Genomic DNA, 15,880 nt, shown 5'->3' with positions numbered 1-15,880 from the left:
CAAATGGAGAAAACTCTGTTTCTAAGCAGAAGAATTCCCCAAAACAATTCAGTTAACGAGATAGCAGTGCGAGGTTCACAATGAGACTGGTGTGCAAGCTATGCAAATCGAGTAGAAACTCGTCTCATGGCAACACAGAACTGTGATATATCTACTCGCGCCTCCGTCGTGCCTCACGCCGGCGCGATGGACACCTTGTCGACCTGCACGACGTACTCGAGCATGGCGCCGGGCGGTATCTGCACGTGCTCCTCCCCGAAGTCGGCGCCTTCGTCGCCGAACCCGAGCCCCGGCGGAACGACCACCCGCCGCTTGCCGCCGGCCCTCATGGAGCGCAGCGCGTACTCGACGCCCTCGCACATGCCCCTGGTGTAGGGCCGGGACCCCATCACGAGCGCCAGCGGCCGCTTGCCCTCGCCGAACGTGTCCACGAACGCCTCCCCGCCGCCGGCCACCCGGCCCTGCAGGTCGATCACCACCAGGTCGCCGGGGCGCGGGACGTCGCCGCCGCCGACGCGCAGCTCGTAGTACCGGATCCCGTTGGGGAGCACGACCTCCTGCTCCTGCTCCACGTCCCTGCGGCGCACGAGAGCGGCAGGCAAGTGTCAGGCACGGGATGAGAAATAATGGCGGGTCTTTTGTAACGGAATTACTAATGAACGCGGCCACGAGTGGATGAGCGGCACTGACTTGGTGTTGGCCTGCTGCTGGGCGACCTCGAAGCGGGTCTTGAGCTGCTCGGACACGACGCCGACGGCCAGGAACCCGGCCCACGCCAGCCCGGCGCCGATCCCGAAACGCCGCGTCAGCGACGAGGCCACCCAGTCCGTGGAGTCCGCGCCGCCCGCGCGCTTTGGCCTTGCCGCCTGCTGCGGCTGCGACTGCACGGACTGCTGCGGCTGCTCGCCGGGCGGCGGCTGGTTCTGGGCGCTGGGCGGGCGCGGGACCTGCGCGCAGGAGATGCTGTGCGGCTTGGCGACGGGGCGGGCGAGGAACGCCGGCGAGCTGCCCAAGAGAGAGGCCATGGCGCGATACGGTGCTTCTCGGGTGAGGACTAGCTAGGATGACGGTGTCGGGATATTTCCCAATCCTTATTCCATATCCGCTTTTGTATGTTTCCGAGATTTTTTTTCAGGTCGGTTCTGGCTTTGTATTCCTGCAGCCAAATGTGGCCACACATGCACACGACTGCATAAAGGCTTATCTTGTTTCACGTTATCTGCTTGTTTCCGCAGGCATGTTCCGACCCCAAGAGCAAGCAGCACGGGAGTCACACACAAGGCAAGTAGCCAAGAAAATAGCCGAAGAAAACTTGAGATGCATGGATAATGAGTAAAGTACCATTGCAATCCGAAAATTAAGGAAATGCGTACCATAAAAACCATGCCATACTTCGTCAAAATCTGAAAGTTCACCGTTATAAAACTTCATACCTATCAATTTTATGAGTAGCAGGCATCATCCTGTTATCCAATGCAACACCACAACCAAGATAAATTTTCAGAACTATTTTTTCTTTTTCTTTTTTGCGAAAAGAACTATTTTTTCTGTATAAGCATATAGACATTAGACACACGATATATAAATGCATAAAACACTTGCCAAAAAGAACATATGCTATGTTAGTATTTGACACCATCTACAAATATCGTATTAGATTATTCTGCATGAACACTTGTTTATAACAGAACAACACCACTTGTTTGGTACAATCGAATTATTCCCTAGCCAAAACACTAACACTTGTTTGGTATTATACAAAAGCCAGAATGATCCACGACACTAGCACCAACGAGTAACGACTCAACTGGCTTTAACACCAACAACATTGACAGTACCTAGGCTCAGAAGTACAATGCGCTGCACTTCACCTGTTCTGAATGCCTGCAGTATAATGTCGATTTTAAGACGTGCAAACAGAGACCCACTTGATTTCATTTCTTTTGTCCTGCCAGATTACATTATAGGCCAGAGAAAGCTGCAAAATTGATCACTGATTCACAAAGCACAATAGCACATAGCAGGAAAATAAAGTGAAACAAGAAATTAAATTAGCACCTCTGTGGACTAAAGATATGTGAAATACACGCGATACATCTCCACAAGTAAGATGAGATAATATGTTCTCTGCAAAAATGATAAAAGAATTATTCTGAAGCAATATGGATGGTACCAAAATAAAACAAAAGCATTTATAAAATATACAGCGAATGATAAAATTCGGGCATGTCAAAACTTGCGTAATAGCACAAAGATTATGATAAGATACACATGTCCACAACTAAATCATCACCAAGATATACTAAAGTTACGACAATATAAAGCCAGTTTCCGAACACAAATTAAAAGACTCTAATTATCATGGTCTTTGTACCTCTTAAATACTAATCTAGATCCCTCTCTTTCCAGTAGAAATTGTGCTCATAATAGTCCAAAAGATCTTCAACCCCTGCTGAGGTAGGTTGCTTCAATGATTTGCGAAGACTGTGTCATTTCGCCTTGGAGGTCTATCAGGAATTGAGCCTGGCTTAAATTTTGATGCCTCGTGTCTTGCAAGTTCAGGTGGCACAGGACTGTTGCTCTGAATGAGCATCTGTTTCAGATCAAAGAAAATGTCAGTATTCTCCAGCGTTAAAAATGAAGTTGCTACTCCCTTCTTTCCAGCACGTCCTGTTCTTCCAATGCGATGTGTGTATGTGTCAATTGAACTAGGCATCTCATAGTTAATCACATGTGCAACATCAGGAATATCAATACCACGTCCTGCAACATCAGTAGCCACAAGAACATTGAACCGCCGGTTTCTGAATCCATCAAGGCTGATCTCTCTCTGGTCCTGTGACTTTCCTCCATGTAGGGTTGTCACACGGAAGCCTGCCTTGTCCAGATCCTTAGCACGCATGTCTGCTGTCTTCTTAGTATTGCAGAACACAATGGCTGTCTTGTCTCCGAGATCCATGAGTATCTTCTGGAGCCGTGACATCTTCTCTTGCTCCTTCACCATGATCACATTCTGGGTGATCAGATCAGTGGCCTTACCAGCTGTACCAATTGTCACAACAACTGGGTTCCGGAGATACTTCCTAGCAAGACGCTCTACAGCAGGTGGCATGGTGGCACTAAACATATAAGTAGTCCTGTAAATCCTCTTCTCATCAAGTTCCTCATCCTCATTCTCAGGTTTCAAGTTACTTGATGGCATAGCGTCAAGGACACCAACAACTTGTGGCTCAAAGCCCATATCAATCATCCTATCAGCCTCATCAAGCACAACATAGTTGCACTGGTTGAGCACAGCATACCTCCTTTCCAAGCAATCAAGAAGCCGACCAGGCGTTGCAATTACAATCTCACAGCCCTGCCTGATCTTGAAACCCTGCTCCTCAATTGACTGACCACCAACAATTGAAACAACTTTAATGCCTAGGTAGGTTGCAAATTTCACGGTCTCTTCCTCAATTTGTTGAGCAAGCTCACGAGTAGGTGCCATGACAACAGCATAAGGACCCTCAGCCTCATTCTCCTCGCTTATGGGCGGCAGTCGGGTAATGTAAGACAGCATAGGGAGTACAAAAGCTGCAGTCTTGCCAGAACCTGTCTCAGCAATACCAATAACATCACGCTGCTGTAGACCAAGTGGAATGGCAGCCATCTGGATTGGTGATGGTTTTTCATATCCAGCCTTGTCAATGGCACGAAGCAGCTCAGTCCCAAGCTTGCTCTCACTCCATTTCCGCATCGGCCGGGGTATGCGAGAACCCTTGTAGGAGATATTGAAGTCCTCACGGAAAATACGCCAATCCCGCTCGGTCATCTCCTCAAGCGCCTTCTCAGACCAGTGCCTGTCCACACGCATGTCAAAGGCATCATACATTTCAGCGGCAGCAGCCTTCTTCTTATCCACCACATCATCCTCTGGGCGGTCCTCCACACCAGCCTTGCGCCGCAGCTCTGCACGGGTCTCCTTCTCGTGCGCAGCTGCCGCTTTCTTCTGCTCACGGCGGTCAATGCCAGCAAGGAAGCCCCGCCCAAAGAGCAGCCGGGCCTCGTGTGGCGACTGGTAGAGCGTGTTCATGTCACGGCTGGTGTCCTCGGTGTTCTCCCAGTCAAAGGAGAAGCGGAACTTCTCCGAGGGCTTGATGACCCGCTTCTTGGGCTTCTTGGACCCCAGGTACTGCTCCTTTATCGCGTCGAGCTCCTTCTCACGCTCCCGCTCCGCCATCTTCTCCAGCCGGTCTCTCTCCCTGTCCCCGCGGTCTCCGCGCTCCCTGTCCCGGTCTCGTTCCCTCTCCCGCTCCCGATCCCTGTCACGGTCGCGGTCGCGCCGGTCTCGGTCTCTGTCCCTGTCGCGGCGGGAGGAGTCGTCCCGGTCGCGCTCCCGATCCCGATCTCGGTCGCGGCGGGAGTCGTCGTCGCGGCGGCGCTCCCGGTCCCTGTCCCTGTCCCGGTCCCGGTCGGAGGATTCTCGGTGGGAGTTGGAGGAGTCGCGAGGAGCGGAGCTGGAGCCGGACGGGGGCGGTCCGGGAGGCGGCGGCGGAGGGGGCCGAGGCAGGGACTGCAGGAGGTCGAGCGCGGTGCGGCGCTGGTCGGAGACGGCGGCCTGGCGGCGCTCGAGCGCGAGGCGCTCCCGCTCCGCCTTGGTGAGGAACACGGGCTTCGCCGGCTCCGTCACCGCGTCGGCTGAGCGCTTCATGGCGGTGGCGGTGGCGGCGGCGGCGGCGCGAGGCAGATGCGGCGAGGGAGAAGGAGGGTTTGCGCCTGTGCGGCGGACGACAGATTGGGGGAACTGAGCGAAGGGCCACGTTGCTAATCAGGGCTCGAGTTGCCGACTTGCCCTGGTTTGGGCCGTGTTGGTCCGGGAGTCGATGCAAACACCGACGTAGTAGAATATATGGGCCTGATTTTGTGTTGTCGGGTCTATCGCCGGCCCGTAGAAGATATGGGTGGGTGTTTTGAGCCATAGCGGCGGCCCGTTGTCGCCACAGCCCACAGACGAAGAGAGAGGTGGGCCGAGTACGGGAATATGATCCTAGGAGCCCAGATTCTTAGGAAAACCTTTATACCAATCTACCAACTCCAAGGACAATCGAAGAAATGGTCGATCATCTCCTCTGAAACTGATGACTAAGCACACAGCTCCGCGAACCGCACCGTGCTACTTGCCTTCCCACACTCCACATGCATCCACAACCCTCTCGCCGGAGGCAGGAACAATCACCGGCAACCTGTCGCATCCTAATAAGATGAACACAACCCCTCTGCCGGATCCATGCTTAGAGGAAAAGCAAGCATCGCCCTTGTGCCTTCCCAGAATCGCAGCTTCACTTCACTGGATGCGACGCATCTCGCAGGTCACACTCATCACACCCTCGCCCCCGGTCCTTGGCAATCATCCAGCACACCTCATCGGTTCCTCCCTCACGGCCTCACCTCGCCCCCGAGCATAAGCTGTACGGCTACGGACAGATCCGTTCCAGCACTGCCCGGACCAGCCAAAGCTAGGAGATCGATCGACGGGGGGCCTTCTATTAAAGCCGGGGAAGCTGTTGCTGACAGCTGACAACCTAGTAGTACCAGTACCGGAGCAGAGAAGGCATTGCACAGGACAGGGCCAACAATGCCATGCATCGTTTATTTCAAAAAAAAAAAACAATGTCATGCATCGGCGAGCAGCATCGGAACATGGTAGGGCAGCCCAACAGACTGTTTGGTGAGCTGCATCGGCATTCAGGCCAGCGATCAAGTGGTCGCCTCACGATCCTTGACAGCTAAACCAATCATGCATCAGCGCATGACGCCGGTTGCTTTCAGGGTCTAATAACTAAGCAGCACTTGCATCAGAAGGACTCTACTAGTCTTGTAGCATGTCCACAATAAAAGAGAGAAAAGAAGGAAAGGGCCGGCACAGCGATGCTCCCATCAAACAGCAATCATGCTCTGCACACACACACACACACACACACACACCCCCACCCACCCAGCACCTCACCATTCCAAAAGCCGAAAGCGCATTACATACAGCTAGAAGATTTACAGGAAAAGAATTTAGAAAAAAAAAAACAAAAACTAGTGAAGCCCACCGGGACTACCTCTTTTTATACTCACTCTATACCTGGCAGCAAAGCTGGCAGCGGCATGTTTTCTGCTAATGAATTCCAAAGCTTGCACAAGGCCATGATTGCCGCCACAACCCACAAACACACCCCATGGCCCCGGGGCGGCTCACCAACCAACCTCTCGCCCTTGGGCAAAAGCTTGGAAGCCACCCGGGGAAAACTAAACCAACAAAACCAAAGAGAGAACGTGCAAAGTGGTCCACAAAAACCCTGGACCTTGGAAGGCAGAATTGCTCCATGATCTGCCTTCCGGATGGCGTCACCTAACCGACTGATGGCGTTTCCTGGAGGAGCTCCTTTCTCTCCAGGAATGAACCAAATTTCTCCAGTCCAGGAATGAACCGACTGTGAGCAGCAATACTAGCTAGTCGGCAATCCTTTTTTTTCTTATCATTGTTGTATGCTTTCAGTCTTCGAGCTATATTGGTCGGACATGAGCACTGGGGCCTGCAGCTGATCTGGAACCAGCAAGCAAGAATTAGGGTTCTGGTAGAATCAAATCAGGATAGAATGTGGTATTGTTAGGCACAAAAGTTTGGTGCAAAATTCAATACTGCGCAAAAGGAAGTGGGGTGCATAGCTACTTTAAGAAAGTAGAATTTTGTTTATTCATCGTGTAAGGAATGCTGGAATGGAATAACGATGAACTAATTTTCTTAGAATCTAAAGAACAATGATTGTATCACCATCTCCATGTTGAAAAGAAAATTCAGACGACCATCAATATTCAATACTAAGTATAGCATGTTACCTTTAACCCGTGTAAAGATGTAAATAGTGAGGTGAAAGCTCTCCAGAGTTCCTTGCACGCTGCTCAATCCTTCTCAGGTCTCGAAGATGCTGTAAGATGTCCTGAAGAAGATCGAACCCTTTGCCTCCCTTTTTCAAAGACCTCACACACTGTTTTATATATTCCCTATCTGCCTCAAGAGCATGCAGCCTTTCATGGACTTGATCAATTTCATTGGCGATTGCAAGTTTATCTTGCTCTCTAGCAAGGTCCAATGTGACTTCTGCCAGCTGATCTGCATCATCACCTTGCTTGTTTAGAAGGATATTTCTAGGTTCCACAGTAGCATCATCAAACAGTGGAAGGAGCTTCTTTCCTCTATAGGTTACGCTTTTTCTTTTGTCATGAAGTTTAAAGCAGCTATCATCATCAGAAAAACCATTTGAGGCACCGTTTAAATGGTTTTCTTCTGAGAAATGCTTGTCTGTCTTCATGTTATCGGATTCTTCATCATCGAGGTCAAAAAGTTTATCCTCTAGCACTTTAAGTTGTTCCAATATGGAGAGTCTCTCTTCCTCAAAATCAGCTAGTGAGCCATCAAGGGTAACTAGATGCCTGGCAGTTTCGTGCAGGACAACATCTGTAGGGATACTCCCATTGCTTCCATTGAGACCATGGGCAGATTCATCCCCTTCATAGAAACTTTGTGAAAGGTCATCACTGTCCTCTGCACTTGATGAAGCTGACGATGACCCATTCTGGTCATCGGCCTTGTGTCTGGACATTTTCCTCGCCTTTGCTTCATAGAGATGAACCTTGTGGCGATACATCTCGAGCTCTCTCTCCAGATCTTGCTTCTCCTTCTCTCTCTTCACAACTAGTTCATTCAGCCTCTGCAATGCTTCTTGATCATACTCCGACTGTTCCTCCATAAGACGCTGGTACTGGATCGCCTCCATCTGCATTGCAGCTTTCTGTTCTTGCAAGCGGTTTATCATTGCCATGGTTTCATCAGCAGCTATAGCAGCAGCGTTCCTCTCATTTTCGAGTTCAGCATATAGGCTGTTCAATGACTTGCGTGCGGATGCCAAAGCAGATTTTAGTTGATCAACGCTCACAAATTCAATGCTTTCCAGATCAGTAGGCATAGTAGCAACACTTGAATCTACAGATTTAGCATCAGAAACAGCTGCTTTAGAATCCAGCAATTCTTGTGAATCACATATACCTTCAATATGAGTTGGTGTCTCAGACTCTCCCTCTTCTTCTATGACACTATGATCGTGAGCGAACTTATCTAAGATTGTCAAAGGTTCATAAGAAATTTGATATATGCTTGTTAGAGCAGCCTCAGTTGGATCCTCTTCAATATCTCCTGTTCAATATGTAAGAACAAGATTAAAAATTTACACAATCATAATAGAAATAACAACCAGAATGCATTAAACTGGTGGAAATAAACAAAGGATTCTTAAGATCTCAGCATCTAACCTTTCCATGTGTTTGTGTCATCATTAAAAGTGTCTGCTGCATACTCCAGAACATCTTCCATCACAGAAGTGACTTTCTGCTTCCTCTCAGCCTGCTCATCATCAGTATGAGCATATGAAGTCATGAAAGCATGTTCCCTAGAATCAACTGGCACAGAGTCCCACTCTTGTTCCAGCCCAGCCTGTGCAGTTTTCTCTCCTTCAAGTTCTTCACCAGAATGCTCCATGGGATGTATTGGTATTGAATCCAACTCCTGATTCACCTCTGCTTGTTGAACCTTCTTCTCCTCAGGCTGAGTTACAGAGACATGCACAGAAGCTTCCATTGTCATCAAGTTCAGTTTTTGCTTCAACTCAGCCTGTTGAAAATGCTCCACCTCAACACTTCTGTCTAACATCTCAACAAATTCGTGGTCACTGGGATCTCTTGGCATGGTGTACAATTTCTGCTGTGGAATAACCTGTTCAACTTGATCGTCCTCAGATACCTCATCCTCAATTGATATTTTCATATCCTTATCTTTCAATCCACTGTCCTCCTCAGGAGCTGCATTTCATATTTTGAAAACAAGGCAGATGGCTTAGTAACTTGAAAAGGGAAAAAACATCAGCATGGAACATCTTCAAGGACAGTAAGTGACATGTGTTGCCTTCTATTTTGTTAAGAGGTCCATTTCATCCTTTTAACTTTCTTATAGTACTTCTTTTTTCTCCAGTTCAAATATAGATTCACCAGATCAAATATGACAGCAAAAGTACAGTGGATATACCAGTACTATGTAAAATCTTATATAATTAACGGAGTACAGTAACAAAGCTCAATAAACACCCGAGCAGAACGATTCCGTTAAGTAGAGAAAACTACCTCCTAATTAATTACTTAGGTGGCTAGTAGAATAAACATTAATGCGGCAATGCAAACAAGCACAATAAATACATATGCAGTGAAATAATTGCAAAAGCTGGTGATATTCACACCCATAGCCACATCATTGTTAAACTGGAATGCCAAAAGATAATGACTTGCAGAAAAGGTAATTTAACAGAGAGGGAGTGACTTACACTGCTGATCATCAAAGCCCTCAATGGTTTCGCCTGCATTTATCCCATCATCAAATGTACCTTCCATACAAGCCGACATAAGGGCTACATCAGCAATCCGTTCATCAATCAGCCGATCAACCACACCATCCCCCTTGTCATCATCAGATGTCAACACAATTTTCTCCTCATTGGCATTAACCTTGTTCTCCGTGACCACGTCGTTCTGCTTTACATGATCAACCGCTTCCTTCATCTCACCACAAGATTGGGATGACACTGAAGCCATGTCGACAGCCAATGAGTCAATGGATTCAAGAGGCACCAGTCGCTCAACATTGGCGGCAATCTCAGCACCCTGAGCGAATACATGGATCGAGTCATCCCCCAGCAACGGTTTCTCATCGAAAAGCTCGATCACAGGGCCTTCCTCGGACACAAAGACCACGTCTCCATTTGGCCTCGCTGTCTCTTCTTCTTCCTTGTGGCCACAATCTGAGCCACGCGGCGCCGGCGTTGGGAGCAAGAACGGCGGCGAGTAGAAGCCGCTCTCGAGCGCGACGCCGCAGCAGGCGCAGGCGAGGTCCCGCTCGCCGAGCTCGCTCCGGCCCATCCACGACAGCAGCGCCTTCCCGGGCGCTGCTGCCGCGGCGCAGTCCTCGCACATGTCCCCGGCGTCCGCGAGCCGGCGGTGCGCGCTGCAGTAGCCGAGGCGCGACAGCTCGGCGGCGTGCGCGTCGCACAGCACGCGGCGCAGGGGCTCGGCGCCGCCCCCGGCCCCTCCGACACCACGGTGTGGATGGCGCTCGAAGAGGCTGTCGACACCGAGGCGGGAGCAGAGCGCGCACGGCGGCGCGAGGCCGAAGAAGGCGGCGAACCTGGAGATGAGGTAGGAGAAGACGCCGTTGGCGAGGAGCAGCGCGATGAGGATCCACTCCAGCAGCGCGTACGCGAGCACCCGCGCGACGCGGTTGCTCTTCTTGCACAGCGCCGCTGTGAGGTTGGCGCCCGCCATGGGTGCCTGCGACCCCATCCCCGCAAGCCCGGCCCCCTGGCAACCGGCGGAATGCGACGGAGAGGGACGCCGACCTCGCAGCCGGGCTTTGCCGTGGAATCCAAGAAAGCACAAAACAGTGCCTTCCGCCCCGATTCCGCCTCCAGCGACACAAATTGGATTGGAGTGGAGCCGAAGAACGCAATCGAAGCGCGATTCTTTAGTGGCAAACAACCACTACAAGAACTCCCGCTTCCGGATCAAGAAGGAACACAAAAAAAGAGGGAAAGAAAACTCTACACAAACTCCTCCCTTCCCACTACGACTGCAGATTGCCACAAAGGCGAGGTTTTTTCCGACGAACAAGGGCGAGATTTTCAGAAGCAAAATAAAATCGGGACTGCGAACGGGATCAGAAATCCCAAGGACGAACGGACAAAATCTTTACAGGGAAGAAGAAGAGGAGGAGGTGGGGCGGGACTAGTGATAGTGACGGGATTACGAGCGCTATTAACAAGAACAGAGGGGGGAGGGGAGGGAGGAGGAAGAAGAGGGAAAGGGGCCGTTTGGTGGAAAGCGGATGGAAATAGAGAGGGGAAGCGCGACATGGAAGCCGAGAAATATCACGAGAACGAAAAAGAAAAAAAAGAGCTGGAGTAATTCGCATTAGTGGGGCCCTAATGACCGTGATTAAGCAGCTCCAAACGAGATGTGAACGTTGGGATGACGCCGTAGTACCCGCTGCCGCCGATTCCGTTGGAGCGACCAGACCGGCGGCAGCTTCGCCTGCCGTAGTCCTCGGTCGGCGCACGGCAGGGGCACGACCTCGCCGGTGAGGATGTAATTAGGGCCTGTTTAGATCGTTTTGCATTTTTGCAAAATTTCACTGTAGCAAAGGAATCTTGCTAATTTGATGTAATTAGAGCCTGTTTAGGGCCTTTTCTGAAAGGTTAGTGGTGAGTTCTTCCTGGATTACGCGGCGGCGGCGGCAGCGGCGGCGGCGACGGCGACGGCTCCGTCAGAAAAACTTCGAGTACGTGCGCTGGTGGTAGTACTACGCAGTGTCCAGTGGCAGGACCAGCTCGTTTCGTTCCCTTCTGTTTCTGGGTTTCTACGGTGGGGTAGCGGCTGGTCTCGACTCCCCGGTCGTTTTCCGGGGGACCGGCGTGACGTCAGCCTGACGGCGAGCCGGCGAGGCCTGGTCGGTCGCCGTCGCCCGTCGCGTTGCGGCTTGGACCGACGGGCTCCATCCGCATCTGTCTCTCTCCTTTTCTTCTTCTTCTTGTTTTCCCGAATCCGGGACGCAACCACGGGAGGGAAGAAAGGCATCGGAGAAGGAAATCGGCACGGCGACGTGGACCGGCACTTGTTTCTTTGGTGCCCCCCGGAGACGACTGGATCAGAGACATTCACACGGAGCCGTTGGTTGGTTCGGTCTCTCCGATTGGTTGGTTCGTGCGTGGCGGTGCCGCCGCCTCCGCCGCCGCCTCACGATCTGGAACTGGAGCCGGAGGCCGGAGCGCAACGTGGCGGCACTACTGGGTGGGTGGAGGCCCGGCCCTGGCGCGTTTGACCCAGCCAAAGTCGCCAGCCCGATCTGTTGCGTTCGTAACCCTTCGAGTCGGCGTTCTCAAACTTCAGGCGCTCAGCAACAGGGGATGGCGTTTGGTTACATGGGATACGACGGAATTACCTTCCCGATTACGACGATTGTTTTCTAATTTCCTTTTACTGGACACTTTTCTTAGGGCTCACGGTGAGTTTCACGAAACCTCTGCACGAGGCCATAAGAACATCGGCAATGGGGCACACCAGGTAGTAGCAGGTAAGGCAGGCCAAGTATAGATTGTTTTCTTTTTTGAAAATCCAGATATAGATTGTGTTAAGGAGGAGTGTTCCGGATGACGAGACGGATGTGTCAGCGTGGTTGTTCATCGTCGTCCGGTACTGTGACCACGCGTGCATCTGTGCCATGTTGGACAAGAAACCATGCTGTTTTTTTTTATCGGACTATAACATTGTCTTGAAAAACCAACGACATGGTACGAGACAAGTTTTTATGATTTTGGGCGCCCATCTCCATTCGCCGGGGTGCCGAAAGATTCTGCATTTGCCGAGGGAGCGAGAGCAGAGAGCCACAGACAGACCGACCGTGCGGGGGGGGGGGGGGGGGGGGGGATGGGGGCGGGGCGGGCAGAGATGCTCAGCTCTGAGCACAGCAGCGCAATTAACATTTTTTTCACTCGCCTGCACGGTCGTTCCGGATCGCATTTAGGAACGTAATTGCTCATGTGGGCCGTCCAATCAGCTTGGGTACTATAATCACGACGCGAACCGTTGCCACTGGATCACGTGTCGTTCAACAGCTGAAAACGATCAAGAACATCCAAGAGTCCTCTCTCTCCTCTCCCTGAGATGTTGAAACTTGGCAGTACAAATGGTCTATTTGGATTTGGGTAAGTAAACTCTGGTTCCGTCACATCGGATGATTGACATCAATTATAAAAATTAAATATTATAAAAATTAAATAGAGACTAATTATAAAATTAATTATATAAATGGAGGTTAATTCTCGAGATGAATCTATTAAACCTAATTAATTTATTATTAGCATATATTTATTTTAGTGGTCAAATTATAGACTAATTAAGTTTAATGGATTCGTCTCGTGAATTAGTTTTCATGTATACAATTAGTTTTTTAACTAGTCTATATCTAGCAATTTTAGTTAGTATTCAAATATCCGTTGTGATAGAGAGTGAAGTTTTCAGGGTGTGTTCGTTTCCTAGAGTCTAAAGTTTAGACCCGTCACATCAAAGAGAATCTTGTCATTTAGAAGTATTAAATAAAGTCTAATTACAAAACTAATTGCAGAACCCCAGGGCTAATTCGCAAAACGAATATAATGAGGTATATTAGACCATAATTAGCGAATGATTACTGTAGCATCACTGTAGCAATTATGGATTAATTAGGCTCATTAAATTTGTCTCGCGAATTAGCACCCATCTGTGCAAAAAGTTTTGTAATTAGATTTTATTTAATATTTTTTTAATAATAAAATTCTTTTTAATGTGACAGGTCTAAAGTCTAGAGGTAGGAAACAACGCATCCTCGCGGTGATCCAAACACCCAAAACGTTCAGGAAATCGCGATCGATCCGTCTGACAAGGCACTGATTTCCCGAGGATATGTTCAGATAAACTACCAAACCTAACTAAAACACACTGTTTGGTCAACACGGCCGCGCCGTGCACACGACGTGCTATGCTAGTATGCTCAGTCGCCGTCAGGCTCGACGTGCAGCAGAGGATCACCCGGGGTATTATAATAAATTTCCATAATACTAAACCAACTGAAATACTGGCATCAACCTGACGATGACGCTAGCCAGAGAGGCGCCGAATTCAGGTGCCCAGTAGCGGATCGCGAGCATTTTTCCAATAATGCGACGCGACAGCTCAGGGTCCCCCCTGACATTTGAATGCGGTGGTCAGGGCGGCGTACGCGGCCGAAAGGGCAACGGAAAAGCACGCGCAGCTGGGATCAGACGGCCTCGTGCTAGGTACACGCATCCTGATTTCACAAAGGCCTCTCAGCTAGTTTCGAAGCCTTTTTGTTACAGTACCCGGCCATGCTCCTGAGAAAAAGAGGCCGAATTTATTCAGCAAAACAGGCAGCAGTACCAGACATAAGAAAATCTTGGAATAACTGCGAAATACTAGTTGCAAATTATAAGCTAAAGAGTTCTTTTATAGGACAGGCAAAGTCGGTTGAAGAGAGCGTCGACTTGCACGAAACTGATGCGAGGTGCGTGCCCGGCCGCCCCGAGTGACCTCAGCTTTTGCTTTCGGCTATCCACTTAGGTGTGCGTGACAAGTGTTTACTAGCTTAAGCTACAGCTTTCCAACGTTAATGGTCTCACATTCTAAAGCTCTCTTTTCCTTTGCTCGCACGTACCCGGCTTCTTAAAGAATTATGAAAGCATGATCGCAGAAGAATCTGCACATCTCGCAGAATTCTTTGGGCGTTTTAAGGACGGAGCCGGGCAAAGATGTCGTGCAACATGATTGCCTCCGACGGTAGTGCCTGCACGTGTTGGCTCAAACAAAGGACAGCTAATATCTAAAAATAAAAAGAAGGGAGCCAGGGAACCTAGCAGATCATCAGAGCCAAGCATGAGTTGGTTTAACCAAATACCAGGAATTTCCTAACACTATCACCACCAGCCTCCAGTACCAACTGGATTTTCTGACGATCTAGCGACGGACACCAATGCTCCCTTCTTCAGAACGCCGCACGGAGCTGCGGCCGGAAACAGCGGAACCCACTCATGTAAACTAAACTAAAATGGGAGTCCAAATGATTAAAACATGGGCCAGCCAATGCACGCCTACGGGCCGATCAAGCCTGTTCACTTGATGATGTGCTTAGTTTCCACAAGGCCCATCACCTCACAGTCTTATCTGAAGGCCATTCACCTCGGCTGTGTCCTTCTCCTTACTAATCAGATAGGTGCATCATAGTACATTATCAAAAACTTAACACCAGGACAAGTGCCTAGCCCTATCATCGGTTCGAAACTGCAAGTAACACAACAACCAGCATCATGCATCACCAAACAAGACATATTGTATTATTGTAGCAGTTAATATCAAATTTGCCACCCTGTACTGTTGGCAAGACATGATGCTTTCACTGACAGAAGGCATTTCTGCAAATAGGCTATTTATGATGATGATGATAAAATAGTGAGTTCAGAGCACAAAAGAAGACATGCATATCTGGGGAGCAATCACTATTGAAGTATCCCCCACCCCACCCCAAATTCTGTATTTCAAATTGGATCACAGGATGCTATCCAGCAAATGCATCTAACTTTCCAATTGACAGTACTCAGAATAGGCTATGCCTCTATGATGTTGCTATTGCTATGGCACCACTGCTCTCTTTCACTAGCACACGAGAGCACAAGAAGAAAGAACAGTATACACCAAAAAATATCGTTGCAACATATTGTATTAGAATCCAAATAAGAACTGAAAAGACACGGTAAACATAGACATTAGGCACACCACTATTGTATGGCAGCAGTGCTCAAGTCTAAAGCAAGACCATTTGACAATCGAATGAAAAGACAAAACTTTAATAACCATCTTTGCTCTATTTTCGACTCATGGGTTTCGAACTGAGAAGGATATTTTTTGTAACAGCAGCATATTTTGACAAGGTGCAGCATTCCTTATAGTTTTGTACCATAACAATATGAGCTAACAATATCCCCAACCCCCACGATTCATGCTCAGCGTAGCAGGCTGGATGCAGACAGTAAGTGAAGCTTTTTAAGAGAAGCATTAGGATGGTAGGGAAAATCATTCAGAATACAAATGGTTGATAAAGAAAAAGAATATTTTTCTTTCATTGCCCACAAGTTACAAGTTCAACAGCTTCTAATTGGAAAATGTAATGTGAAAGCCTGAAGCTACACGAACATAGTTATCATCTACA

General features: G+C 49.2%; 3 protein-coding genes across 4 annotated transcripts; all 3 read right to left on the bottom strand.

The window, feature by feature from the left end:
- Positions 1–19: 19 nt before the first annotated feature.
- Positions 20–1,280, bottom strand: LOC112877531 (peptidyl-prolyl cis-trans isomerase FKBP17-2, chloroplastic-like). Its single transcript, XM_025941852.1, has 2 exons — positions 691–1,280; positions 20–576 (listed from the first exon to the last, which is right to left on the bottom strand). Exons 1-2 carry the CDS (start codon positions 1,023–1,025, stop codon positions 174–176), a joined length of 738 nt encoding a protein of 245 aa, XP_025797637.1. The 5' UTR covers positions 1,026–1,280; the 3' UTR covers positions 20–173.
- A 323-nt stretch (positions 1,281–1,603) lies between these two features.
- Positions 1,604–4,790, bottom strand: LOC112877527 (DEAD-box ATP-dependent RNA helicase 21). Of its 2 annotated transcripts, none has more exons than XM_025941848.1 (3): positions 2,375–4,790; positions 2,059–2,127; positions 1,604–1,978 (listed from the first exon to the last, which is right to left on the bottom strand). In XM_025941848.1, the coding sequence occupies exon 1, from the start codon at positions 4,691–4,693 to the stop codon at positions 2,468–2,470; it is 2,226 nt and encodes a 741-aa protein (XP_025797633.1). In that variant the 5' UTR covers positions 4,694–4,790; the 3' UTR covers positions 1,604–1,978; positions 2,059–2,127; positions 2,375–2,467. The 2 variants fall into 2 exon arrangements, with proteins under 2 accessions (XP_025797633.1, XP_025797634.1); XM_025941849.1 differs by having other exon boundaries at positions 1,604–1,948.
- A 1,201-nt stretch (positions 4,791–5,991) lies between these two features.
- Positions 5,992–10,969, bottom strand: LOC112875074 (myosin-binding protein 2-like). The gene is made up of 4 exons (XM_025938767.1): positions 9,399–10,969; positions 8,338–8,883; positions 6,868–8,221; positions 5,992–6,574 (listed from the first exon to the last, which is right to left on the bottom strand). The coding sequence occupies exons 1-3, from the start codon at positions 10,408–10,410 to the stop codon at positions 6,870–6,872; spliced, it is 2,910 nt and encodes a 969-aa protein (XP_025794552.1). The 5' UTR covers positions 10,411–10,969; the 3' UTR covers positions 5,992–6,574; positions 6,868–6,869.
- Positions 10,970–15,880: the final 4,911 nt, after the last annotated feature.

The sequence above is a fragment of the Panicum hallii genome, chromosome 9, assembly GCF_002211085.1.
Source record: "Panicum hallii strain FIL2 chromosome 9, PHallii_v3.1, whole genome shotgun sequence".
Classification (NCBI taxonomy): Eukaryota; Viridiplantae; Streptophyta; class Magnoliopsida; order Poales; family Poaceae; genus Panicum; species Panicum hallii.
Note: the sequence above shows the minus strand (reverse complement) of the source record. Positions and strands in the feature narration are given on the sequence as shown.

What these genes read in the sequence shown, in the direction of transcription:
- LOC112877531 (XM_025941852.1), bottom strand. Translation starts at nt 1,025, where the DNA reads ATGGCCTCTCTCTTGGGCAGCTCGCCGGCGTTCCTCGCCCGCCCCGTC. An exon ending in CAGCAGCAGGCCAACACCAA is followed by an intron (nt 577 to 690) that starts GTCAGTGCCGCT and finishes CGTGCGCCGCAG; the next exon opens with GGACGTGGAGCAGGAGCAGG.
- LOC112877527 (XM_025941848.1), bottom strand. Translation starts at nt 4,693, where the DNA reads ATGAAGCGCTCAGCCGACGCGGTGACGGAGCCGGCGAAGCCCGTGTTC.
- LOC112875074 (XM_025938767.1), bottom strand. Translation starts at nt 10,410, where the DNA reads ATGGGGTCGCAGGCACCCATGGCGGGCGCCAACCTCACAGCGGCGCTG. An exon ending in GGGCTTTGATGATCAGCAGT is followed by an intron (nt 8,884 to 9,398) that starts GTAAGTCACTCC and finishes TATGAAATGCAG; the next exon opens with CTCCTGAGGAGGACAGTGGA. An exon ending in TGACACAAACACATGGAAAG is followed by an intron (nt 8,222 to 8,337) that starts GTTAGATGCTGA and finishes CATATTGAACAG; the next exon opens with GAGATATTGAAGAGGATCCA.